Source organism: Drosophila hydei, unplaced genomic scaffold (assembly GCF_003285905.1).
Source record: "Drosophila hydei strain 15085-1641.00,03,60 unplaced genomic scaffold, DhydRS2 tig00008116-arrow-pilon, whole genome shotgun sequence".
Lineage (NCBI taxonomy): Eukaryota > Metazoa > Arthropoda > Insecta > Diptera > Drosophilidae > Drosophila > Drosophila hydei.
The window spans coordinates 2,834,057-2,860,920 of record NW_022045829.1 but is presented as its reverse complement, the minus strand read 5'-3'; the positions used below and the strand labels follow the sequence as shown (position 1 = coordinate 2,860,920).

The 26,864-nt window shown below is 39.5% G+C and overlaps 4 protein-coding genes across 7 annotated transcripts; 3 read left to right on the top strand and 1 right to left on the bottom strand.

Moving 5' to 3' along the window:
- Window positions 1-745: 745 nt before the first annotated feature.
- LOC111600398 lies at window positions 746-8,106 on the top strand. The gene is made up of 9 exons (XM_023316478.2): window positions 746-1,065; window positions 1,129-1,430; window positions 1,490-1,575; window positions 1,926-4,512; window positions 5,705-6,267; window positions 6,904-7,058; window positions 7,214-7,424; window positions 7,481-7,588; window positions 7,654-8,106. The coding sequence occupies exons 1-9, from the start codon at window positions 798-800 to the stop codon at window positions 8,045-8,047; spliced, it is 4,674 nt and encodes a 1,557-aa protein (XP_023172246.2). The 5' UTR covers window positions 746-797; the 3' UTR covers window positions 8,048-8,106.
- A 221-nt stretch (window positions 8,107-8,327) lies between these two features.
- LOC111600446 (non-lysosomal glucosylceramidase) lies at window positions 8,328-23,995 on the top strand. Of its 2 annotated transcripts, none has more exons than XM_023316542.2 (7): window positions 8,328-8,866; window positions 19,110-19,379; window positions 21,345-21,865; window positions 21,927-22,182; window positions 22,242-22,615; window positions 22,672-22,905; window positions 22,971-23,995. In XM_023316542.2, exons 1-7 carry the CDS (start codon window positions 8,595-8,597, stop codon window positions 23,828-23,830), a joined length of 2,787 nt encoding a protein of 928 aa, XP_023172310.2. In that variant the 5' UTR covers window positions 8,328-8,594; the 3' UTR covers window positions 23,831-23,995. The 2 variants fall into 2 exon arrangements, with proteins under 2 accessions (XP_023172310.2, XP_023172309.2); XM_023316541.2 differs by having other exon boundaries at window positions 8,329-8,866; window positions 21,234-21,865.
- LOC111600448 (transcription termination factor, mitochondrial) lies at window positions 12,802-26,593 on the bottom strand. 2 transcript variants are annotated; one of them, XM_023316546.2, is made up of 5 exons: window positions 26,018-26,593; window positions 25,531-25,960; window positions 25,057-25,207; window positions 24,750-24,995; window positions 12,802-12,829 (listed from the first exon to the last, which is right to left on the bottom strand). In XM_023316546.2, the coding sequence occupies exons 1-4, from the start codon at window positions 26,469-26,471 to the stop codon at window positions 24,753-24,755; spliced, it is 1,278 nt and encodes a 425-aa protein (XP_023172314.1). In that variant the 5' UTR covers window positions 26,472-26,593; the 3' UTR covers window positions 12,802-12,829; window positions 24,750-24,752. The 2 variants fall into 2 exon arrangements, with proteins under 2 accessions (XP_023172314.1, XP_023172313.1); XM_023316545.2 differs by lacking the exon at window positions 12,802-12,829 and having other exon boundaries at window positions 24,569-24,995.
- On the top strand, window positions 14,423-16,661 carry LOC111600447 (myb-like protein Q). Of its 2 annotated transcripts, none has more exons than XM_023316543.2 (2): window positions 14,423-14,611; window positions 14,672-16,661. In XM_023316543.2, exons 1-2 carry the CDS (start codon window positions 14,523-14,525, stop codon window positions 16,251-16,253), a joined length of 1,671 nt encoding a protein of 556 aa, XP_023172311.1. In that variant the 5' UTR covers window positions 14,423-14,522; the 3' UTR covers window positions 16,254-16,661. The 2 variants fall into 2 exon arrangements, with proteins under 2 accessions (XP_023172311.1, XP_023172312.1); XM_023316544.2 differs by having other exon boundaries at window positions 14,665-16,661.
- Window positions 26,594-26,864: the final 271 nt, after the last annotated feature.

Here is a 26,864-nt window from a genome sequence, read left to right as displayed (position 1 = left end):
TTAAATATATATTCATTTGTACATAACACATATTGAGGTTAAGATTTTTATAATTAAATTAACTTTATGCTTCAATGTTCTAAAATAAAATGTATTTAAAAGCAAACTTTTTTTAATAAAAATATATTTATTTATTGTGTAGACTCTTTATATATGAAATTGTCTATGTATTTTTTAGAATATATTTTGGTTATGTCTGCGATTCCATTATAGATTATAGAATTTATTGTAAAAACCTATTAAAATTTTTAAATCAAATTATAGATTTTTGATTTTCACCAACAGATTGATTTGATCTTTGGACTATGTCCTTATAGAAAGAGTGGTTCAACTGCCTTCACAAGTTTCATAAACATATTACCCCAAAGTCTTGATTTAGCAACTTAGAATTAAGATTAGCTCGAAAATTTCGCTTTTCGAAGATTGTAGATAAATGGGTTATACCAACTTCCCCTGAATATGAGCTATTTATAATAAATACCAACTATCAAATAGATTCCAAATAGACCCTCCCTTCTAACATGCCTATTCCATCGCTATAGAACCTTGCCCTTGACTCAGACCTTACCGCCCTTGTGATTAATTTTCGAATTCATAAAAAATATAAATATCTTAAGTAAATATTCTTCGGAAATTACAGTTCTTAAGTTTAATAACTAATTTGTTAAACATATATAATAACTAATATATATTCAATGTCAATTGAATTTGCTTTATCCTTCAGAAACAAGCGCATATTTACTGTTTTTATATATCTGAAACACGTGATACATTCGAGAAAAAAATAACTAACCATCATGAGTATATTGAGTACCCGAAGAACGGAACAGAGCGGTCGCCGTAGTACTCGAAAATCTGTAGCTGCCACAACATCGCGGACCTACGAAATTTACTGCGTCAATTTCTATGACAACGGTTTGCGTGCGGTGCGAAATGAATATATCAATCAGATCAAGCTTGGGCTGCGACAATTTCTGTTTGTCATCGATCTGGATACTGAATTGGAGAACAATCGCTTGGCCAACCGGAAAAAGATTCGCACCAGTGGCAAGTCAAGGCAATCAGGTGAGCGGAGCTGTAATTGAATTGCCTGCCAATTGCGTATGCATTTTGGATGTTTACCATTAGATTTTTTGCCCACCGATCCCATGACCCATACGATGATACGTATTCAGAATTGCCTGAGTGAATATGATTTTATAACCCGAAAGATTGAATCGGAGCTGAGCTTCAATATGCTCAAGTACTATCAGAAGAATATGCCTGCTCAGCTAAAGATAATTGGGAAAAAAGATGCGGCAGGCGATACGAAACGTCCTGCCAAGCACAAGGACACCGATACCATTTCAGTGGCCAAAATAGCGTGCTTTAGTGTCACAGCCAAAGAACACCACAAAGTGGGCAAGGGTAAGCCGCTATCGAAGCGTCAGGTAAGGTGGAAACGTGGATTTCTCTCTTCGTTAAGCTCATGTTAGAAACCCAATTTCAGTACATCAAAGATGCTCCGCTTAATACGACAATACTCATTGTCATCGTTGGTTCTATGAAAAACGAATTCTACAGGACTCTGCTCAAGTAAGTTGACTGACTACGTTTCGTCTTGAGAGTTGTTGACTTAGCCTAACCAAGTTTGAACGGAACTTTTATCTTGGTGATTTGAAACAATGTCTTGATTTGGTTTTAGGGTTTAAAGGTGTTTAAAGAACTAGAGTTCGGTTGGTAGCGGAAAAGTAGTCGGGAGTTACAGGAAGACCAAGATTTTGATTTGCTCTTTCGTTTGTCCGACGTTCGATATCCATGTTTCCTTGGCCTAAAAGCAGTTACTCTCAATTTTAGTGAATTTCCTTTATTCAATTTTCGATAAACTCATAGAGCCTAACATGAAATGATCTCTTATATAACTCAAATCATTTTATCACCTTCAGTTTAAATCAACCGTTGCGTGGAGTTGTGCACTTTTTACCCAAGGAGAGTACCTATGACTTGCTGGTGCCACGTCCACGCCTCGAGAAACAACGACGTGATGACCTCGCGGCTATTCAGGCCGATATCTATGGGCTACGCAAACGGGTGAAGAGCAAGCCCGTAGGCATCGTACAGCAGCAGTTGCCGCAGATGTCCATGTGCCAGGCGACTAGGTATTCGTCGAGTATTTTTGATCAGCTCACTTGGTTTCTGTACGATATGCAAATGTTGCGGCAACAATATGAGGAATACTATGTGAAACCATATTGCGAGATCAATGTCAAGATGAGCCCGAGCGCCAACATGCTGGAAAGCTTTCAAATGGTCGAGTCGCTGAGCATCCAGGGGCACTATCTAAAGTCCGAGATGCCGGCTGTGCACGATGATGATGCATCGATCTATTTATACGTGGAATCATTGATGTGCACATTCGGCAATCCGCGAGATTTGATGACCGAAATGGAGGTCCTGATGCTAGCGAGTCCCTCATCCACTTTATATACCAAAACGCTGGAGAAAATCAAAACCTATGCAAATGCCTTCAAGAGCATTATTAAGCTGTTAAAAAGCGAACGTCTGTTTGTGGAGCAGGCAAATACGCTGCTCGTGAACATAGTCTCCTATATGAATCAGGAGCACATGCGAAATATCTACCATGCGTGCCTGGAATACAATGTGCTGCGACGCTATTTCAGCACGGGCTATATCACAGAGAAGTTGTACTATACGCCATATGTCGCCGATAGGGATCCCATGAATTTGCCCAAATTTGCCAAGCTATATTTGACCGACGATTCAGTTTCTCAACGCATTATACAATTGATCAATGAGTATGAGAACTATAACATCGAGGAGATTTATCCGAATATAAAGCTCTTTACGTTTAAGCGAGCCCTGAACGAAGTCTTCGAGCACGAGAAGCAATTGGTTATACCGACACGTCTTTGTTTTCGCGACTTTACGCTCTATGAGATGGAAGATTTCCTCAAGGATTTGGTCACACCGCAGATGTTTGAAACAGCGATCGAGGTGAAAGTAGATCCGTTGTCCGATTACCCCAGTAACTTCACCCTGGACACTGGCAGTGAATTGGAAGAAAATGGTTCCACTTCGTTTAGTTGTCCACCACGGAAACGTTATAGCATAATTCAGCCGAACGTGTTCATTCGCCCCAAATCGCTGAAGGCCCAAAAAGTGGTTCAGAAAAGAAAGGATGTGGACAGCAAAGACACCGACAAGTCGCCACGAACATCCCGATTTCGGAGCAAGGAAAGTTTTCGTATATCGAGCAAATCAATACGTGCTTCCACTTTGCGAAATAGTCTCTTTCACAAAGAATCCCCCAATCCGGAATTATTAAGCCATAGGCCAACTTTTATTGGCCTGGGACCGGATCATCCGATGCTCAAGGGTTACAATTTGGATGATGCGCGACAAACGATCAATGCGAAAACCTCCAAATATTACTTTGAAGAGGGTCTAATATCACTCTATGAAGAGAAATGGAACTTTCGGCAGATGAACAAATGTCTGTCCATTGAGATAGACAAGCAAATATTGCATCTTAACAACGAACCGGGCAAAATTGACAGTGTTTCGCCAAATATACGTTTACAAACACCAAATGGCATTGCCCTGCGATTGAATGCCAGAAGTACTGAATGCGCCAAGGCGGTGCTTAACTATCCAAATGGCTTAACCCTCTACTACCACGATACCCATGTCGAGAATTTGTGGTCAGGTCAGCAGAGTACGCTGAACGAAAGTCGGCGCGTTAATACACCCTACGGCTGTGTTATCGTTTACTTTAACAACAGTGATATGGTGCAGATAATGCGCTATAACGGCGAGGTCTATCGATTATATAGCACTCCGGATGTGCCGGAAGAGGAGGAGGGCGGAATGGAAGATGATCCGAGCTTTATAAATGCCTGCTCCACACAATCCACGTACAGCAGCTACAAGCCATTGAACAAGTGTGAGGTGAAAAAATTTCGTACTCGCAAGCGAACATCTTTAACGAATCGCACTCAAGGTGGATCCGATGTGCTTTTCAAGGGACAACGTTCACAGGACAGTTCCACCTCATCCGAAACGCTAGCCGCACGCGCCGCCAAACTGGAGGCTCGACAACTGAAATTAAACCAGTCGGCAGCTTTGTTTGCCAGCATTGATGCAGAGATTAAGTATTTGGAATTGATTATGAGTCTATTCAATTTGACATTTGTACATCTGAAGCTAACCACGTCGCTGGGCAGCGTGGTGCATGTGCAGGGCCATGAGATACGGTGCGGCAAGCCGATTAGGGTTACGGAATGGCATGATTATTTTGTCAACGAGAGTTATGCGATGCGAGACGATGGCGTGCGCATGGTCTGGACACATGATTCGCTGCGTTGCTATCATAACGATGGCACCTTGATAACCACCAAAACATCGATTGAATGGGATCGGGGCATTGTTGAAGATGAAATTGATAAGCAAATCAGCTCAAGCAGCTCACATATGAGGAAAACAATTCCTATCGATGAGGATACTGATGATATGGTAAAACTAAATATAAATTTAAGTCAGCGTAAAAAGTTTTTACTTAAAAAGAAATTGCTTGATTCAACGAGACTCGATCTCGAACCCGAGATTTCATAAATGAAAATAGTTTCGTGTGGCGTCTCATCCTACACCACCCCTCCTACAGGCATATAACAGAAATACAATTCAACTGCGATTCTATTTATAGAATTACAAAAAGAATGCACACATTTCAATGCATGAGTGGACTTGCACAGGCGCTTTGAATGTATGTGTGTCCATGCATGTGTGCAGATATATAAGCAAAGTATAGCATTTGAAAGTATGTGTGCCTATGCATGTTCAACTGAATGTGTGAAAGATGTATAAGCATAGATATTTGAATGTATGCGTGCGCTCGTCATCGCGCTTGAATTGCGTAACTTTGCTTAGCTGTTTGAATGCATGTGTGAAGATGTATAGGCTAAAGCATTTGAAAGTATGTGTGCGTGTGCATAACCAATTGAATTTATGAAAGCACATGGACAGGCATTCGAATGTATGTGAGCACATGTGATTTTTGAATGCATGTGTCGCAAGCAAAAGCATATGTACGCATGTGTGCCGATGTATAGGCTAAATTATTTGAATGTATGTGTGCACATGCATAGACGTTTGAATGTATGTGTGTTTATTTTTTCTCTGGGATCCAATGGCCGCTTGGGTTTCCTTTAATAAGCTCTATATTGCTTAACGGACTTCAATTAAATTTACAGGAAACTATACTAAAATAAAACAACATGAAATGTGTGGAATATTGAAATTTCGAACATTTTTAATATGTTGCTATATTTGCAACTGAATTAAAATTTATAACGATTTCATAGAAGCGGTTAAGATAATCGATTACTTAAGTCAAACTTGATCGGCGTGTGCTATAGGGAAAACCTTCACACATACGGACGAAAGAATACAGCGAGATCTTCAAATACCTTCAGCTGGACTATGTTCTAAATCGATTTTATATTTATCGATCATTGTTTATCGGCGTGTGGTATAGGGCAGCCACGTTCTTATACACGGAAAGATCAATAAACGAACGGACAGATTTAGATTTTTATCCTGATTATAATAGAGCTTGGCCACGTTCCTTCTTCTCTCTGTAAACCACATTTTAACGCATCCATTCCGAAGACAGTCAACTCAAACTTAATGTAGATATATTCCACAGGGCTCCATCTATGTAAATGTATCAAAGCTGGGCAGTGGGTATGTCGATGAAACAAATAACCGAGAGAGAGAACTCGCATCTACTCCAGCAGAAAGTCATACAGATGAAATGGACTTCGTACAGGAACTTGAGCCTGAGGGCGGTTATGCATATGATTATAGCTTCGTAATTTACCAACCAGATGAATATTTTATAGAGCATAAGTATTATCCCGGCACCAAATTCAATTTTGAGCATATCACCAAGATGGATCTGAAGCTGGAAACGAGCATTTTTTCCGCTGATGACTTGCATTTCCGTATCTATCATCTGGAGCAGGACTTAATAGGTGATACTATGAATGATATCGAAGAGGAAACCATTTGCGATGACACATCATCCGAACCGGATGCCGATGAATGGACCAAATATATCGGTGGAAAAAGAACAATGAAATTTGCATATCAAAGCGTCGCCGTATCCGTCTATACGCCAAATATGCAGTTGGAGATTTTATTGAATCGAATAGAGCTTACGGCAAATCTGCGCAGATTTGGCTGCGATGTAAATGTGGAGATTGTGCGGTAAGTTGACCCCAGGGCTCCAAAATGAGCGTGTGTCTGTAATGACTTAAACGCCACCAAGAATTGATTGCTTTTATTTTGGTAAAATTTCGCTGTAGACAAATTGCATCATCTTTAGGCATTGATTCAACTTCAGCTTAATGAATTGAATTGAGAATCTCATTTAAATATGGGACACTAGTTCAAATCCTGGATTAGAAATCTTTCATTTCATATGTATCTTATTACCATTTGATAAAATGGAGTTCGAAAAGAAATGCAAAATTCAGTTTAATAAGCTAAAATTAAAGCTTCAATCACATATTTAAAAAAAATATTTTTTTATTAAATTTTGTTAATGACAAAAGTAATTCGATCTGGAAAGAAGTATGGAAAGCCAGCATGGGTTCGAATCCCGCTTCATTGAATTTGCATAGTTTTTTCTTAGTTCATTACAATTTATTTAAAAGCAAGACGTAAAGTCAAATCGAAATGCAAGCGAATATTAAAGTATTTATGAGAGTCAAGAGTTCCACTTCAGGGCTTAAACTCGATAGTCGATACGCAATTGGAAACATTTTTAAAACGCACAAATTTTGCTATGAAATTTCAAATCACTTCTTAGTCTCCATCAAACCTTATCTCTATTCTCAACAGCGAAGCGATTCATCTAACCGTGGACATGCAAAAGAGTCTCACGATCGCCTTTCAGCGTTGGATCGAAGATTTTCACACGTTTATCAGATGCGCCTGTCCCAAATGGCGCACCATTTACTTTGTGGAGGCCATTCAGGGTGATTGCCGCAAGAAGGGTAAGAAATGCTCTACAGGAATCTCTAACTTTGATGATAGAACCAAATAATCGATTCTTATCGATAAAGACATAAATGAGTTAGAGAAAAATGATAAGCGGTTAAATTACATATCAATGACAATTAACATACATAATTCATTCATATTCGTACAGGTCTGGAGCTAATGAAATCTGTGCCGCCATTGGGTAAATATAATTTTTGTGCGGGCAATTTCTTTATTGATCCCACGGAGCTGACATCGGTGGCTAAAAAAATGCGAAGCACGCTGAAATGGTACCAAGAGGATATGTTGAAGTTTCCACGTTTTCCAGTTCACAAGAATAAGCCAAAAATAATCAAATTTGCTACTGTGCTGAGCACCCAGTAAGAGCCTTTTCCCAAAGTCCAAATATTATGCTAACATCCTAATTGTCGATCAGAATCTTTCTGGAAATACCCGCCCAGCTGGCCTACACAGATCGCATACACCAGTTCCTCGATCCATTTGATAAGATCAAGTTTCGAAAGCTCAAGCATCGATTCAGCGAGTAAGTGGGCCCTGGGCTGAGCGACTTTTTTATCTTTGTGGCAATCTCTAATGCGGTCTTTATAGTGCGCTCATCTTTCATTTGCATCCTATTCTACGGAGTCTCGTTCACAAGGAGATGAGCAATCGCAGTTGGCGCAATCATATACTAGAGAAGAAGCGGCGTTTGTTCCAGGAGCAGCAGCGTCTCAGTCTCTATGTGGCCATGCTTCGGCATAAGGTATACCCGAATTACTTTCAGTTCAGGGATAACTATCATTATCATGTGCGTAATATTGATTTCTTCGAGTTCATGGCCTTAAAATGTAGCGAGAAATCGCCTCCTGAACGCGTCGAAGAGAACCAAACAGAAGCTAAGCCAGCAGATGCGGACTTAGTGTCCACAAGCAAGGGTTCTCCCTCATCCAAATCTAAACGCAAAAAGTGTTTGTGTCCCAAATACTTGAAATCTTTGAATTAGAAAACAATTTGTGTTTAGCTGAGCATCGGTAGTGTAATAAATAAATGGATATTAAAACACGGAAGAGCAAATTTAAATTATTTAAAACAATTGTAAAATGCGCGCCGAACTTTTTTAAAAATTCAAACTTCCCGCACTTTTTGTACACATGGTCACACTTGTGATGCTGCTAGCTGTGCACTGTTTATACCAGCACAAAATACAACTATCGCATACATCAGCTGTGTTTTGTTATGGTTGGCAATAGCCAAACATCGATAACACGCGCCCATAGCAATAGCTCTAACGCTACCGCTCTCCCTGCTTCAAATTCTCTCTTTACTCTCTGTGTTTTGCGCTCATTTGTAGTTAATTTGTTGCCGCGTTTGGTCGTGTTTGCTTGTTGCTGTCGCTAGTGTCGCGCGAGTGTGTAATTCTTAAATAAAAAAATAATAAAGCAAATAATATGAAGTGCACGCAATTGTATTAATTATCCCCACACACACAAAATCAACAAAAGCCAAAGCGAAACTATTCTAATCGAAACTAGTCACAAAACACACGCACAATGGCATCGCCAGTAGCAGCAGAAACAACAGAAACAACAACAGCAATGGCCAATGGTAACGCTGTAGCCGCTGGGGATTCAGCCAGCGCCGTCTATGCGGAGCAACTGCAACAGGAGAAGGAGCGTGAACATGAACTGGAACCAAATGAACTAACGGCTGTGCCGCGCTTTGGATTGAAGCTGAAGTTCGATCACGTTTGGCCAGAGAAACGGAATCAGAATTTACGGCCATCAATAAAACAATCGCTGCCGATGGTGCCGCTGGTTTGCAGGTGAGTCAACGTCGACGTCGCGGTAGCGGTCGCTGCAGATGCTGCCATGAGTGGACAGAGCTGTGTAAATAATTAATTTGAGCCTCATAATGCGAAATCAATATTAGGCCTAATATAAACGCCTACAACAACAGAGAGAGGCACCTCATTCCCGATCCATGCCCTTGCGTGCCAAATATAGCGTCAGGTCCTGGTAACGCAAACACAAATACCCATGCACACACGCACACTCACTTTCATATGTATATTCATAAATTGAATACTTTTTGTGCGCTTGGCGCCAACGAAATGATATTAATTCGCCAAAAGCAAAGCCTTCTCATTAGAGATGAGAGCTTGAAACGATTTTTGGATTAATGCTAATTACACGAAAAGCACGAAAAATAGACAAGATTAGCTGAAGAGAGGGAATATGGAGTAGGAATTAAATGAAAATAAAAGAATCTTTAATTTAATATTAAGCACTAAAGAAATATGCAAAAGATCACAATTCTAAAGAAATAAGAAAATATATGAGTATGTATATATCAATATATGCATATTGAGAACATTAATAGAAATAAAAAAAATAAATGAAAAAAATGTTTGAATATGGCAAAAAAAAATTTTAAATTATATCAACGGTAAATTTATAAAATTATTTAAGCTATATTAAAGCAATTTTGAAAAATCGTTAGTATCATAATTTATAATCTATAACATCTGAAACTGAAAGTATGCCCCAGCAATATCTAAAAATATTAAATGAAACTAGAGATCTCCTAAATCCTAAATGCAATGCCATCTCTAGCTAAAGGATAATAATAAACATTGCCTGACTTGTCTAGAACTACTATTTTCATCTCAGTTTCTTTTCTTAGTCTGCTTTTATATTCCTAAGAATTGAATGCCTGATATGCGCTGCTTCAAATTGAAAGTGTCCTTTTGATAAGGACCTTATTACCGCACTCGCTGTACATGACTAGCACAGTTGAGTTTGGCTTGTGGCATGCCCCGTTTCAGCGGCGCCACAACTCAAATGGTTGCCCTTCCCTCTCATCCTTTTGTCTGCTTCGCATTGGCGCCAACTTGGGCGCCCGTTAGCGTGTCCTGGCTACATTTATGGCAATCAAAATGGAAAGGGGGAAACAAGAGAAACCTGAATATGTGTTTGTACTTTATTTGCCTTGGCTGTTTTTTTGTGTCCTTTAACAAACAGCAAGGCACGAATGCTCAGCTGTTCCGTTTTATGAACTGCCAGCCAGGCAATCAACGGAACGCGAACTAACTGACCTATCTGAAATGTAAGCCTACCCCAAATTCTGAGCAACCCGGCCGCAGAGCCACCTAACCCAGGCAGTGCAATGAACTCGCCTTTCAAACCTGCATTTGGCATCCAAATGTGGGTCAGAGCTGCAGCTTCTTAGAAAGTTTCTAAGGGACTATGAAAGGGGAGCAAAGCATTTGACAACATCTGATAAAACTTTCTACAGTGGACGCCCATTAAGTGAGAAGTAGTTGATTTTTTTTAGTTTATCTAACATTTATTAAAATGAAAATTAATCAAATGAAAAATTAAAAAATATGACTGAAATATGAAATATGGAAGTAGAATTTTATCCTAGAATTTGTAGAATTCAAATTCAAATTTTTTATTTAAAAAAAGTGTTTTTTTTTTACCGATTTTTACTAAAATGCTTACAATATAAAAAAACTGTTTGCTGCTGCAATAGGAGTCTTATAAGAATGTTTTTTTTTTCTAAAGTATTATCAAGTATTTAAAATATTTGAATCTTATCCATTTTATAAATTTTCTATTTTTTTTTTTTTTCAAATTAAACAAAGCACATTCTACAGCTTTGGCAAAAAGACGTTCACTTGAGTTTTATATAAAATGTTTTATATTTTGTTATTAATTCTAATTTATAAAATAAATTTCAATATATCGAATTCTAAAAACTTAATTTTTACAATTTCATTTTCAGTGTTATCTCTAATCTAATACAAACAAAAATTTGTAAATTGTACATTATTTTTACCCTCTTACTTCCCAGTTAATTCCATATTTTAGGTGTTACCTATTCATATCTTTAATTCAACAAAAATGTTGACATTGCTGTGTTGACTTTATTATCGCTAAAAAAATTTTTTTAATGAAACCCCTAGGCTACCTTTTCAAATATTTACCATTCATCTACTAATAGTTTCTTTTTAGTGCCATGTGGTATACATATATATATATATATATGTATATGTCTATATATATATATATATATATATATATATATATACTTTTTAAAGTCATAAAATAACTTACTTGTTAGTTATAGATATCAGAGAATTGTATCATTTTCTATTCTTATCTGCAAATGTCTAAAATGCTATTATTATTTTGTTTTTGTTAGCCTTGTCTACTATATGAAGTATTTTAGTTGCCATTACTAATACTAACCTTATCGTATATGAGATATATGTATATATATAATCTGTCTGGTTGAATGTGGATAGTCGTTTAAGCATGATAATGCTTTAATTTTGGTTTTTTAGAGGTATTTTATTTACTTTGTTAGGGAGACTAATTTATATATTAAATTAGATGAATCTATGGTTCGTTTTTATAGTAAGTTTTAACTGCCTGGTAAAATGGTTGCCTAGTAAAAATATTTAATTTTGATAAAATAATAATAATTAAAAAATATATATATTAATTATTATTATATTATATGATGATTATTTTTTCAAAGTATAAATCTTTTTTACCAAAAAGCAAAAATTCCAAGAAATTTGTTTTTTATTCTATTTATTTTAATCTCGAGATAATCTTATCTCGATCACATTTCACAGCTGTTCAATTTTAAGTTACACCAAAAAGAAAAGAGGCAGCTAGATTACAAATAGCTCTGCAATTCATATAAATATATATGTATATACATCCAACTATATATGCTTGCAATTATAGCTAGCTATCGATAAGCTCTAAACGCAAAACCTCGAGACAGCTGCTTATTCGGAGCGGATTCAAAGTTTCAATTCCCAGCAGTTCTTTGTTCTTTCAGTTCTTTTGCACACAATCGAAGATAGTATCAATTTGTAGCTGAGGCAAATAACATGTGTGTACTCTCGTTTGTAGCAATTTGTTGGCGACGCTCTGGGCGTCAGAACTTCTGCTGAATCCTGCATGAATCCTGCATGAATCCTTCCTGCCAACTGTCACACAATCAAATGCCTGAGGCATGCAGCCAGCCAAGCAATTTTTCCATAGATCGTCGCTTCCATTTGCTGTAGCTCAATGATTTGCTGACATGTGTTGATTCTAAATTGATAGCATTATGTATACCCTGTAAATAGTTATTTATCAAGAAAGCTGTCATTTTTGTTGGTTGTTCTGGGAAAAGCTGTTGCAACAGTTTTTTTAGTGTATTCATTTTGTTAGATATTAAATTCCAGATTTTTGTTTACATTGAGAAATTAATATAAAATCTATATAATGAAGAAGAACAATAAATAGATGTGATTATTTGAAAATGCATGTGCATACTTTTGTAGTTGACTGTTAGATATATTCAGTTTGCAAATATTTATACAATAATCCACAAATTGCAACTCAATGCCAAGTCGAGCCCAGGGTAGCTTCTAGTCAATCAGGCTCAATCCCTAACAACTTCTCATTTTTCTTTTGTATCCTTTGGCCTTTTTCCTTTCACTCTGCTGGCAAATGATGTGCTCATCCAGGCATTCAGGCTGCAACTCCCAAAAGCACTTTTCCATATTGTTTTTCCATGCCAGGCTTTTCATCTTAGAAAACGTACAAATCTTTCACTCGTATCGCCATAAATTTAAAGAAATTTTTATGTCTTAGGCGAGTTTTTTTCGTTCTTCTTTAGTTTCTCATGAAATTATTCTTTTTATTTTGCTGTCAACTTGTCGCATTTTGTTTATTTTTGGAATTTTACTTTCCTTTATATTTTATAGCTGTCTGGAATGCTGGAAAGAAAATATATTTTGAATGTTATTTTTATGGAATGTATAAAAATAGCATGAAAATGCATTTGCATGAAAGATTTATTTACGCTGTTGCCTGAAAGTTAGTTGCGAGTTATTTATTTAATCAAAATTATGATTAATTAGACTTCAAAAATTTTGATAAGGAATTCTACGAATTCGTCGAGTGATACATTGAAATACTTAAATCATTTAATTCAATCAAGCTGAATATATATATTTTTTATCAATCTCAATTGACTATCGTATCTAAATACACATATCTATGTCTATATATATATATCAGTTAGCCTTTTCCATTTGCTGACATGAAAATAGATTTTTAATTCAATTGCCAGCAAGACTACCCCTAATAGGGCGAATAGATGAAACCATTTGTATTTTTTTCCTCCTTTTACTATGGGAGTCGGTCGTAGTTGGGTGGCTCACGGGTCAACTCGTTCAGCTAAGTTCAAGGCAAGGGAATTCGGAAAGGTGCAAAGACGTTGCCTGCAGCAAAACTACAAATGAAGTTGGAAATATTGTTGCAGCTGAATGGAATGAAACGAGCTGACTGACTGACTGGCCGGCTAAGTGGATGAAATGAAATGAAATTCAATTATAACTTTGTAGTCAGTTGTTACAGAACCGAGCACTAATAAGAAGACTACATTGTAGCTGACAGTATTCAACTAGTTTTATGATGAACATTGAACAGCAGAAATGCTGAGTCACACTTCGAGCTGGCAACAAATATTAACATAGACAAAGTATAAAGATATGTCCTTCAAATATATTCCAAAATGAAAGAGGGCAGCCATAAAGTAGGCTTTGTTTAGAATATGAAAGATGTTATACAAAAACTGGGTTCTACTTAAGATATCAGAAATTATCCATGAGTTAGATCCTAGATACAATTAAAATGAGATGATATCCAAAAGCTATAGATACTATTTGATCTACAGATTCTAATAGAGTATCTCTAAGGGCAATTACATGTTTCTTGCTGTCAATAGGTTTAGAGATGGAAAGACAGATAGACGTACTGTGGAAACTGCTAAGGAAAATATATTTTATATATATTTATGGGATCCACTACAAAAAGAAATTATTATTTATAATTATTAATGAAACCTATCACAATTTCTACTGCCTGTTACATATTATACCCAAACTTCATACTTTCAATGTGTTCAGCATATAGCAATCTTTTAAAAGTTAAGAGAAAAAGTCTGAACTCATCTAAGAACTATTTAGGGATTTATTTGTCTAAACTTAACTCTTAAGCTTGAAAGTTAGCTTTCAGCATACTCTGTTTAATACTAAGTTGTTTAATCAAGAGATCTTTTAACAGAAATATATATGTCTAAAGAATCATAAAGCGTTAACGTTACTCTAAAATACTACTGCTACTACTAGAAGCTAGTCACATTTACACCAATAGATTTAGCTATCCAAAAATATTATATGCAGACATAAATGTTCCCCTCTATAGGGAGTATTATCAAAATATCCCTTTTAGGGAAATTCTGAATTTCTCATATTTCGAAAAATTCTCAACAAACAATCCAAACCTTGGAGTTTATTATCATGAAATATTTTTTTTTAAAAGTATCATTTCCGAATCTCTTCAGTCAATCAGTTAAAAGACCTAAGCAATTTATTACTACGAGCTACTTCTATTTTGTAATTTCGTATGTATTTCAAGTATCCCGGTGAAAGCGTTGTGTGTGCGAACATTTATGGGAACATTTTCTCCCTATCGCTTGATATATGCGAGTTTAGGTAAGTGCGTCCCAAGTTGACCCAATCGAATCTAATCGAGCTGATCGACAAAGATAACAGGATGAATCGTCATGAGAATATTGTGTGCAAGGGCTGCAGTAAGGTGGACTTCACGGGTCGCTGTTATCGTTGCCTCAGTTGCCAGGACTTCAATATGTGTGCCGAGTGCTATGACAATGATTTTACAACAGCTCAGCATCCATTCGATCATCCGGTCAAGTGTGTCTTTACGCCGGCCGACGTCGAGCTCTATTTTGGCGGCGAATATCTTAACGACCCACCGCAGAGCTATCGATGTCCATACTGCAAGCAGTGGGGCTACAATGAGTCCACATTTCTGGAGCATGTGTCCGCTGAGCATGTGGGCGCCAGCACATTGCTGGTCTCCACCATGGTCACACTCTTCGAGCAGCAGCAGGCGGTTCGTTTGTTTCTCGAGGACGAACAACTGGCAGTGTTCGCTTCGGCCGCAACGTCACGCAATGAGCTCATGAATCGTAACGAGGGCTCGCTGGAGCTATTTTTGGAGCCACTCAATCCCAATGGCAGTTATCAGCGAGAGCATCCGACCTCTCCGCTAACATTTCGCGTTGCCAAACCCGGCGCCGTCGAGGTTGCGCCCTGGGTAGCCGAAGGTGGTGCCTTGACGGCGTCGAACAGTAACCACAACGTAGACAATAACTTTCTAATACCGGATCCAGTACGTCGTCAATCCCTATTAGATCGTGCCCGCCATCGTCTCAACTTTGATAGGCCTCCGTTGCCAGTGCAACAGCAGCAGCAGCAGCAGCAGCAGCAACAACAGCAGCAGCAACAACAGCAGCAGCAGCAACAACAACAGCACCAGCATCAGCACCATCAGCACCAGCAGCTTGGCAGCGGTCATCCCACGCTCTCGGAGATGATGAGATTCAACGAGCCGCTGCCCACCAGTCGTTCCAATCGTCCGGGCAACTTTCGTGTGGTGGCCAATCAGTCGCCCAATCAATCGAGCAGCGGTCGCAGCATAAATCTCTTTGGACCCAATGCAGCGGCCGAGAATATGCGACGTGCCTTCTATCCGCCCGGCGAGATCAGCAGGACGCGTGCCCAGCGGCATCGAGGGCCACGCATGCAAATGGAGGGATTCCCAGCGAGCGGTGTGAGGCAAGTGCATGTCCAGCGTTTGCGAGGCGGCCCAGGCCCTGGCCCAGCGACTGGGCCCAGTCCTGGCCAGCGTCTGGTCGAGTTCAGTGAGCTGGCGCATGGCGCCAACGAGCTGCTGGGCCAGAATGTCGCCTCCGGTGCGGTTATGTTGCGTACCATCGAGGAGGAGGAGCAGCAGCAACAGCAACAGCCCACATCCGAGTCGAAACAGTTGGAACAGGAGCGTGAACGTTACCTTTGCTACCCATTCCTATCTTCCTCATCCAGTGCGCCATGTCCGCCCGAGGAGCAAATCACATTTTTGGCCCAGCGGGCCGAATTTGTGGCCCAACTGTTGGCCTCGGTGCTGTGCGAGGAGGAACTGAGCGGCGGCATGGGCGCCATGGCGCCAGCCAACGATTCGACGGATGTGACCAACTTAATCAAGCGATCGAATAGCGAATTTGTGGGAGCTGGCGACTCCAAGCTGGATCTAAAGCACACCACACCATGCTAAAGCAAATGGACACTCGTCAAGTTCAGATTCGTTTTGGTTAACTGGGGCAAATGCAGCAGCAGCAGCCGAAACTTTCGTTGATTCTTTAACAATATAATAGGCACAAAAATTTTTGTAAATTCCAATTCCGATTTTGGAAAGGCCAGAAAAATCTATATCTATTTTCTTTTTGAGCATGCGGCCCCTGGGCCCAAACTTCTAAAATTACCAATTGTCGTAAAAGTGATTTGCGTCTTACAATTTAGACTTTCAGTCAAGTAATACTAGGGTCCGTTTTACGTAATCATCAAGCAAGCATATAAAGACGCTGAATAATCAATGTGAGTGTACACCAGATATTCAATACTAAATCGATAAGTTATCGATAAATTATTGTAACACAGCACCAGTTTTAAAAATAAAAACCTAACGAAAATAAAAGATCAATAGTTATTCGCGTATGAACGCAAAATGTACCGATATGTTATCGATCAAGATTAGAAATTCAGAAATACTAGCTATTTCGACAGATTTTAATATGAAAGAGTTTTTAAAGCAAATTAATTAAGGTGATTAAATACACAGTTCATTTTGATTGATTTTGATCGATAATTAATTCGAGTAGAATGCAATATATCGATAACTTATATTAACTTGTCTTTGTTGCTAACTAATTTTAAATATAGCTGAGTCTAAGAACTTGTTAAATTATTTCATATATGTCAAGCTGATATGTTATCGATAACTCTTAAATATACGTGGCTGCTATCTGTTTTGATGACTCTAAGGAATCGTGCCATTTGCCATGTTTATGTTAGACTAAATTTAAATTATATATAGATTGTAGACTTAATATCGATAACTTATCGATTTAGTATTGAAAAAATGTTAATTAAATTATGACCAGAGTGAACTGATGATATGTAAGGCATTGATATGTTATCGATAACTTAGAATAATTGAATGCATTCGATAAGTCATTGCTTATATTTGCAGCTTGGATTCATTTCTAAACAGGAATAAGTTATCGATATTCTGCCTTTCATTATGTTGAATAATTGATAATATATCGATACTTCAGCTAACACCTAATACACCCAACTAGCAATAGATAAACTGAACTCTTAAATTTGTTATCAATCTGTTATCGATAAATCTATCAATGTTTTAGCTATTTTTTAATACATAGAATGGCTTAGTAAAATTGAGGTTTTCCCATTTCATTTTCCATTTTCCTACCTTCACCATGCAACTAACCCATCATGAAAAAATGCCATTAGCGCCCCGCCTACGCTTAGCGTACTTCTCGAGGGCCAATTAAAAAGTCAAATGCCTCGCGGCCTGAAAATGTAATTTTGTTGGCAGCTCTGCCAACATTCTGTGGTTGACCACATTCTCTGTTGTCACCGCAGAGGACTCAGCCAACATTCCGTTTAATTATAAAAAAATTCAACGGGAGAGACAAAGTTCTGTATATAAAAGAAGATAATCTGTGCGCAGAAATTTAATTTTTAAATTGAAAGTAATTGAATAAATTGAAGCGTGTCTGAAATGGAAATCCCTTTGAGTCAATCAGGCGTGCCATGCTCCGGCAAAGTCTGCAGCAGACGCGTTTTAAATGAGTTTTATCTTATGGGCTTATGGGTATTTGCGAGATACGTGTATTTATATGGATATCGAGAGATATTTCTGATTGCAAATGATTCAATTTAATGGGTTCATTTAATCTTTTTATTATAATGTTGTGTCTGACACGCATTAAGTCTTTTTTTGTTTGCTACTACATATTCGATATGCAATAAGCATTCGCTTATTAACATTCAAAACAGCTGTCCATTAGTCAGCCAAAAGGTGTGTGTATGTGTGGAACTGTCGCGCCTTGCATGGAGCTACTTCTTTAGGTAAATTATGGAGAGTATATAAACGGCAAGTGGATGAGCACGTATCGTTTTCATATAAGCGGATAAATACTTCATTCATTCATTCATTTATTTATTGCTAATTGGCACTTGTAGTGGGTGTCCAACTAACATAGGCTTAACATCGAGAAGAACTGCATGTTAAACTAGCCAAGCACCAGCTTAATGGGACGCTTACTTTGAGAACAAGAATTTGTGAAGTGAATTATTTGTCATGAAGTAGATAATGTTTGTATTAACACTTTCAGTAAAGTGCTGATTACTCGCAGGCTAAATTTGCCATGAAGTAGATAAAGCTTATAGTAGACATTGGAACTAAATGAGTCTGAAAGTCAATTGAATTTGTGCGCTCACTAAAACCTTGAAGTTGACAAGCAAATTAACTACATATTAAAAATTTCTCAAAGAAAATTTAGCTTTTTACATTTAACTTAGTGACACTGAGAAGATGTAAAATTAAAAGTGCACAACATCGTGTCAAAGTGCTTGTTAACTTTGCCTTGAAGTACATAAGAATTTTTTCAAGCCTTAACTACAGATGCGACTGTAACTGAGCTTTCCATTAAGTAAGACTTGGCACACACTTGACCACACTTATCATGTGTCGCAGCACTTAGCATAACACTAGGGCGGTTTCTCTTACACATTTCCGCTTGGTAACCAGCGCCATTGACCCTGCAGAGCCACTGGGCTTGGCTGCACTTGACTTTCGCACCACTGAGACACTGACCTTCGAAGCGTGGCTGGATGGGTTGGCATGCTTAGCTGGCCGCAGTGACTAGCCCTAAATTCGATATATATAATGTGTGTGTCGGCAACCCCTATTGGGGCTAGGCAAACAGTTACGCAGTTGTGACATCAGCGTCAACGACATAATGAAGTGAGGGCCCATTTGGGTAGCTCCAATCTGATAGCCACTCGCACTCACCCACACTCTCTCGCTCTGTCTCTTTCATAGATATGCTGCCTATTATTGGAAGGTGTCGCGTGAAGGTCGTCGCGTTTATATGGATTACTACTATATGGAGAACGGTAAGCAGATCTATGGCGTGCCCATTGGCGGCATCGGTGGTGGCAGCATCGGACGTGGCTATGCCGGTGAATTCTGTCGCTTTCAAATGCGCCCAGGCATCTATGAGTACAATGTGGTGCATGCCAATCAGTTTATAGTGACCATCAAGGATCACAAAGGTTGCACCATATTTCAAAGCTTGCTATCCCGTTGCAGGTGAGTTGGATGCATAAATAAGCATATCTATCAAACTGTCTTTATCTTGGTGAAACTTCATCTATCAAACTATATAGACTATCACAAATATCTATCTATCTATCTCTATATATCCAACTGTATAGTATTTCTAATCAAAATTAAACGCCTACTCAATCATTTCATAATCACAAATATTTGTGCTTAACTTTCTGCTTTATGGCTTCTCATTTCTCTTAGTTCCCCACGGCCTTTAACCACTTGCTTTGTGCTTTTCATAACATGCTTTATTCTAAAAGCTGCTTAACAAACACGCGATCTTTGGGAAATTTAGCTCAATTTTAATTGTTAACATAGCTGACTTTTAGCTTTTGTTTATTGTAGCTCTAATCGAAACATTTATGACATGAATTCGACGCAGTTTTTATATACTCGTTCATGTGTGGAAAATAGATCTGATTGGCTTTGTGCAAGGTCTGTTTGAAGGCAAAACTTTTTGCTGCTATTGAAGCTATGGGTTTGAGATCTGAAATATACTGTCTTATAACTGAGTTCTAGGTGAAAATATATCTTATATATGTGTATAAATAAATGTCTATGATTATTGGAGGCTGGACAAATCAGGTTAGGGTACATCTAGAAAGGAAGCATCAGCACGACTTGCAGATAGATAATTGTGGACCCCCTGCACAGATGAATCTATAAAATTATATGATGCTATGGACGTGGCTCATCCGAAAATATCGTTTTTTTAAATAAAATTAATTTTGTTTAGACCATAAACGAGTATTATACGGTCAGTTGTGACCGACTTAATGATCTCAATAAGAAAGGAAGGCCTTTCACTCACTGCTAACATTATTACAAACTGTTAACGTACTGTTGACTTTGCTACGTTAACAGTACAGACTAGATCAGCATTAACAGTGTTATACTCTGTTACATAGCACTATTCAAGTTAAGCTCAGCTGTAACAGTGTCTAAAACTGAACACTAACATAGCTAACTGGTTAACAGTACAGACTCGTACAACAATACCAGTGTTCTGCTCTGTTACATAGCATTAATGTTAAGTTCAGCAGTAACAGTGCATATTAGCTAAACACTAACAGAGCTAACTGCTTAACAGCACAGACTCGTACAGCATTAACAGTCTTATACTCTGTTACATACCATTAAGTGTTAAGTTTAGCAGTAACAGTGCTAGCACGATAAAAGTAAAACTTAACAGCTCAGCACTAAATGTGATAGCTAACATGTTAGCTGATTTCTGTTAGTTCAATAAGTAATCAAAGTAGATTATAAAACTGCATTACAGTAGACTATTCAGCGTATAATCATGGTCATCTTGTATTATATACGTGCATACTATTAGATAGACATCTTGATATGTATATAGCCTAACCCTAGTGTTGTTTTCTCCCTGTGCATAACACTGTCTATCTAGCCTCCACTACTTCTAATATAACACTTTCCTAACTAAGTCTCTTCACAAATGCTTAAACTGACTACCTTTCTCCTCACTCTGACACTAATTAATGGCCCCTAATAACACGGATAATTCCACTAATTAACGTTCAAATGTCAATGAGTTGAAATTATAATTTCACAGCGTAATATTTACTTTTTCTCTCATTTTCGCTGCACCTGACAACAATCTATAAACAAATACAACAACCATGATCATCACGATCACGATCACGAACACGGGGAAATGTGGAATAAAAAATTAAAACTTGCGTTTCTATGTGGCTTTGGTTTACATTTTTGATTTTGCTTTCGGGCTGTGACTTTGGTTTCGGCTTTGGTTTTGTTTTTGCTTTTGCGCGTGGCGATCTACAAAAATCCATATATCATCTATATGCGAATGCGTAGCACCAAATCATTCAAGGCAAAGAACACCTCCAGCACCAACAACAACGATAACGATGCTGAGGCCGATGAGGCCGACGCACAAAAAACTAAATGTCAACTGCCCAATTGCAGCAGCAACCGGAACAGACAGCCGCTGAGCGCTTGGCACTCGAATATCGAGGATGCGCGCTGCAGCTATACGGGTCTGTATCCACGCGCGTGGACCGAGTACGATCTGTCGCACTATGGCGTACGCCTGATCTGTCGCCAGATCTCGCCCGTCATACCGCATGACTACAAGGAGTCGAGTCTACCGTGCGCCGTCTTCGTGTGGTCAGCGCAAAACGTTTGCGATCAGGAACGCAAGGTGTCGATAACGTTTACGTTCAAGAACGGCACTGGCAACAAGAAGCAGGATGCCGAAGGCAATGCCGAATCGCAGCTAATCGGCGAGGGCAATGCCAAGGGCGTGGCTATTAGGCAAAAAATAGGCGACATGCCCTGCAGCTATAATCTAGCCTGTCGCGTTCTGCCCGAAATTAGTATAACGCGCTGTCCGCAATTCGATCCGGCTGGCAATGGCGAGCAGCTGTGGGCACAGCTCAAGGAATACGGACAGCTCAACGAGCAGCCCACATCGGAGAGTCTTAAAAGTAGGTTGAAATTGTATTTATAGAAATCGATATCCAACTAAACTTTCCTTTCCACTCACAGCTAAGGACATCGGCGTAGCTGTCTGTGCACAGTTGGCTCTCAAGCCGCAGGCATCGCACGAGCTGGAATTTGTGCTGGCCTGGGACATGCCCAAGATTCAGTTTCCACGCAAATTGCAAACGCACACGCGCTACTACACCAAATACTTTGACGATAGCGGCGAGTGCGGGCCAAAGATATGCGAATATGCATTGAAACACTATGCCAGCTGGGAGCGACTCATCGATGCCTGGCAGCGCCCCATACTCAATGATGAGTGAGTCTCAATTCAATATATGCTCCATAGGCCAAGCTAATCTCTGCCTAAATTCACAGCGGCCTGCCCGATTGGTATAAGTGCGCCATATTCAATCAGCTCTACTACATCTCGGATGGCGGCACAATCTGGCTGAAGTGCGACTCTTCGTTGGGCACACAGCTGGCTTTCGACGATCCGCGCTTGGCCTACGGCCGCTTCGGCTATCTGGAGGGTCATGAGTATCGAATGTACAATACGTACGATGTTCACTTCTATGCCTCGCCGGCATTGGCCCATCTCTGGCCCAATTTGCAAGTTAGCTTGCAGTACGATTTCAAGGATGCCATTGCTGCTGAGCTGAATGATACACGTAAAATGTTATACGATGGCAAGGTGATGCCGCGCAAGGTCAAGAATTGTGTGCCACACGATCTAGGCGATCCCGATGAGGGCAAGTACACGTGCTCCTCTAAATCAATAAATATTGAAATTGTCTTTGCCCCTTAGAGCCCTTCACACTCATCAACTGCTATAACATACACGATGTGAACGACTGGAAGGATCTCAATACAAAGTTCGTGCTACAGGTTTATAGGGATTACTATGTGCTCAACGAGCTGGCCCAGGCGCAGGCGGATAATGCCAGCAAATTTAGCTCAATTGAGTTTATAGACAAGGAGAGCCTTTACGAGCTGTACAGCCAGGATAACAAGCGCAAGAACTCAGCGGATGGCAAGCAGCGTAGGCACAACTTAACATAGATAACCAAATCATATAAAAATATATATATTTGCTAATTCTTTCAGAGAATCGCAAATCTGCTTCCATGTACATCAATGAAACGAATGGCAAGGTATATCTCATGGATGCCATGGGCTATCTGAAGGCTATGTATGCCGCCTGTAAGGCCATCATGGAACGCACCATTGAGTATGACAAGGATAATGATGGCCTTATCGAGAACACCAAAATGCCGGATCAGACTTACGATTCATGGGTAATGGATGGACCGAGTGCTTACTGCTCTGGCCTCTGGCTAGCTGCTTTGCAAACGATGTCCGTTATGGCCACACTTTTGGATCAACCGAACGACTGTTTGCGCTATCAGGATATATTGGAGAAGGGCAAACGGTCGCTGGAGGAGAAGTTATGGAACGGCAGCTATTATCGTTTCGATTTGTCGCACAGTCATCGCGATACGATTATGGCCGATCAGCTGTGCGGCCATTGGTACTTGAAGTCTTGCGGCTTTGACTACGAGATCTATCCCAAGGAGAATGTGCGCACCGCTTTGAAACGCATTTACGACAACAATGTGATGGGCTTTCATGAGGGCAACATTGGCGCCGCCAATGGCTTCATTGCAAATGCCACTGAGCCCTCAAAGCCGGGCCATGTGGACAATAGCAACATTCAGGCGGAGGAGGTGTGGCCAGGCGTTGTGTATGCCCTGGCCGCAACTATGATACAGGAGGGCATGTTTGACGAGGCCTTCCAGACAGCCGGCGGCATGTACAAGACACTATCGCAACGCATTGGCATGAACTTTGAAACGCCGGAGGCACTCTATGGCGAGAAACGCTATCGTTCAATTGGCTATATGCGGCCCCTGAGCATTTGGTCCATGCAGGTGGCCTGGGAGCGACGCCGCGCGCTACGCGACTAATTCATTCGAGTACAATCTATAAGTAGTTGAGTTATCTATATATGTACGCGCTACCAACCAAAGATATTTCCTAAGCTATCACAAAAGGTTCTTAGCTTTTAGTTTATGTTTTGCGGTCGCAACGTAACGAGCTTAATTCATTAAAAAGGTAAAACAAAAAATCAACGGTATTCAAACGTTTGAGCAAATAGCTTTATATATTTATGTATTTTTAACACTAAGTTCAATCGTTTACTTATTGTCAATGTCTTCTCTAGCCACTAAGTTAATTCAAAACACGCGCTAAGACCTATCAAGGGGCACCTGCTTAAAGGCTCTGCTCTGTTCCAAGTACAATTATTGAATGGTATTCATCATACAAGAAGCACAAAACGTATTAAAATGTTAGCTAAGCCAGTTGTTTACATTTACAAATTATGCTGGCTCTTTAATTATTATATAAATGTATTTATGTCTATACAAATTAGCAAATTATTCAAATATTTCAAATGTTGCTGTCAAAAATAAAATTCAAGAAACAAAACTAAGCTCGACCAGACTGTCGCCAGTTTCAATATGAAGTCATTTTTATGGTAATATAAAAGATAAAATTATTGACCAAAATTTTGATACGAGACATGTCATAAGACAGAAGTTTCTTTAGGCTTCTCAGGAAGCCTTTACGGCAGATTCTTTCAATTTATCTGTCTCTAATCTCTAATCTCTGCCTCGACAAACACCCGCTTCAAAGCAATATCTAAATAACCAATTTTGACTTTCCAATCGATTCCGTTTTTCCATTTATTAACATTCTGAATGTTTAAAGCAAGCCAACAGTGTATCGCAGTTTAATTCAAAATAAAAACTATATATCTATGTAACACTATAGACGAATCGGTGGCCATTTACGATCAACAGTTAAAAGTTTGCTCCTACTTACGGCTCAACTGCTGTTGATCTGTTTTGGCGTTCCACGCTGATCGTTCCATTGTTGCAAAAACTTATCATATTCACGCCTGCTGCGGCACAAAATGACCAGCGTGGAGGGTCGACAGCCGATGGACTCGAGCTCCTCCATGCGCTGTCGCGTGGTCTTTAAGCTGTGGCACAAAATCCGCGGCACTTGCGCAATTTCAAAGCGTGTGAATTTCGCAACGTCTAGCAGATAGTCCAACACTTCTTTGATCTGTTAAAAAAGGGCGGCTATAGTTATATCTAAAGTGAGGCAAGCAATTCTACTATCGAACCTTTGTCACGCGCACTGTGTGCACCTGCGGATGTCGATCCATAATTGCCTTCGTTTCGCTAACACTAAAGCCCAAACGATGCGCCACATATTCCACCACGGAGGAGAACTCGCCCAGCACCTGCAGCTCGTCTAGGGTGAGCTTCAGAGAGCTGTAAGAAATATTTACATATATAAGTATAACAAATGTCTAAATAGCTGTTTCAATAACCTTGCCTCTCTTACTCAGACTTCGCTAGCGACTACTGACTCGTTGTTTTGCCACTCCAGATCTAACCAATCTAACGGCTAAGTCGATTTTTAATCAGTAATAAGAAAGTGCGATAAGATCAAACAGAGATCGGAAAGAAAGTCGGACATGAGTAGATTCATTTGGATAGTTATCCTAACCCAAAATGCATAGCTACTTTATGGCTTAGACTTTTACTGTCCTAAATCCTATTTTCAATAGGCAAATTAGTTTGCTTCTATTTACCGTTGCAGTATTGGTTCCGGACAGCGCACCATCCAAGGCATTATTTTATCCTTTTTGGCGCGTTGAGCGCGCTCCAAGCGCAGCTCCACCGACTTGGGCGTATAGCGAAAGGCCCACAGATCTTTAAGTATATTAATGGGCGACACATTATAGTGTATCATGTGCTCCAAATTCTTCTCGAACATTTCATATGGCATTTCCAGTATGAACAGTCGCTTCGACAAATATTTTGTGACTATCTCCGGGCTCACACCCAGCTTATCGCTGATGTAGTAAACGCGATTCTTCTGAGGGTATTCGTTGGTTTCGGCATTCAAGACGCTGACTAGCTTACGCAGGCGTGGCAATGTAAGACGCAGAAATGGCACAAAGTGATTTATGTCTAGCATGTGCATGCTTTTGAGCAGCTCTAGTTTCAGTTGCAGACGTTCTGGAAGGATTTCAGAATTAGAATTTGTACGGATTTAATTTAATTCTTTGCTTTTACTCTGATCCAACACCAGCAGCCAGGGATATTCGACAAAACTTTGCTTGGTCACACCCTCCAGCAGCAGCGTGTCTAGCACATGGGTTAGGCAGCGATTGCGATAGCTGCGATGCACTTGCTCATCGCTCACGATGCGCTCCACTTCCTTCTCGGTGAGGCGAAAGCGTTCGCGCAGCGCTGCAATGAGAACGCTAACGCGACTTCCGCTTTCCAGCTCTGTTCGATACGGGACATATTCATTGTCCGCCTCACTAGCTGTGGGCGTTGCGTGTATGCTTATGCCGGCTGTAGCTGCCAGCGTAGGTTGCTTATTGCTCAAGCGTCCCTCGCATGCGTATTGTGTAAAAAGCGCGCGGCTAAGATCTGTTGTATGAAGCAAGCGAACGGCGTGAGGGTACGTTTGACGCTGCAGTTTAAGCACGCTATCAAAACTGCGCGTCAAATTGCGCAACATGGTACAAATATTTGGTAGAAACAATGGTGAATAATTAATACTAAAACTATTACAATTTGTACGCGAAGAAAAAGTTTACCGAACAGCTGAAAGCACGGCGTTGCCACTGTATTTATGTGAGTTTTCTTGCTACCTCAGTTAACAGGTCTGGTAACATAGCTCAAGTATAACAGCCCTGCACTTGCATATTGCATAGAAGCAAGCGCGCGCTAACAAAAATATTTAAATATGAGCTTAATCAAAATATGGCTCGAAATATGACTACATTAACTTATTATCAAAATATGTCTAGAAACATAACTATCTTAACTATTATTAAAATGTAATTTATATATCTCTATGCTGGTTATTTTCTATGATAACAACTTAATCAAATTTTTCAAAACGCTTTTT

Bases quoted from the DNA above. Each gene is read 5' to 3' on its own strand.
- LOC111600446 (XM_023316541.2), top strand. From the start codon at position 8,595: ATGGCATCGCCAGTAGCAGCAGAAACAACAGAAACAACAACAGCAATG. The intron at 19,380-21,233 runs GTGAGTTGGATG...GCGAATGCGTAG, and splicing joins AGCTTGCTATCCCGTTGCAG to CACCAAATCATTCAAGGCAA. The intron at 22,183-22,241 runs GTGAGTCTCAAT...CTAAATTCACAG, and splicing joins CGCCCCATACTCAATGATGA to CGGCCTGCCCGATTGGTATA.
- LOC111600448 (XM_023316546.2), bottom strand. From the start codon at position 26,471: ATGTTGCGCAATTTGACGCGCAGTTTTGATAGCGTGCTTAAACTGCAG. The intron at 25,208-25,530 runs GTAAATAGAAGC...TATTTCTTACAG, and splicing joins CCGGAACCAATACTGCAACG to CTCTCTGAAGCTCACCCTAG. The intron at 24,996-25,056 runs GTTCGATAGTAG...CTTTTTTAACAG, and splicing joins ACACAGTGCGCGTGACAAAG to ATCAAAGAAGTGTTGGACTA.
- LOC111600398 (XM_023316478.2), top strand. From the start codon at position 798: ATGAGTATATTGAGTACCCGAAGAACGGAACAGAGCGGTCGCCGTAGT. The intron at 6,268-6,903 runs GTAAGTTGACCC...TATTCTCAACAG, and splicing joins GTAAATGTGGAGATTGTGCG to CGAAGCGATTCATCTAACCG. The intron at 7,589-7,653 runs GTAAGTGGGCCC...CGGTCTTTATAG, and splicing joins CTCAAGCATCGATTCAGCGA to TGCGCTCATCTTTCATTTGC.
- LOC111600447 (XM_023316543.2), top strand. From the start codon at position 14,523: ATGTATTTCAAGTATCCCGGTGAAAGCGTTGTGTGTGCGAACATTTAT. The intron at 14,612-14,671 runs GTAAGTGCGTCC...CAAAGATAACAG, and splicing joins CTTGATATATGCGAGTTTAG to GATGAATCGTCATGAGAATA.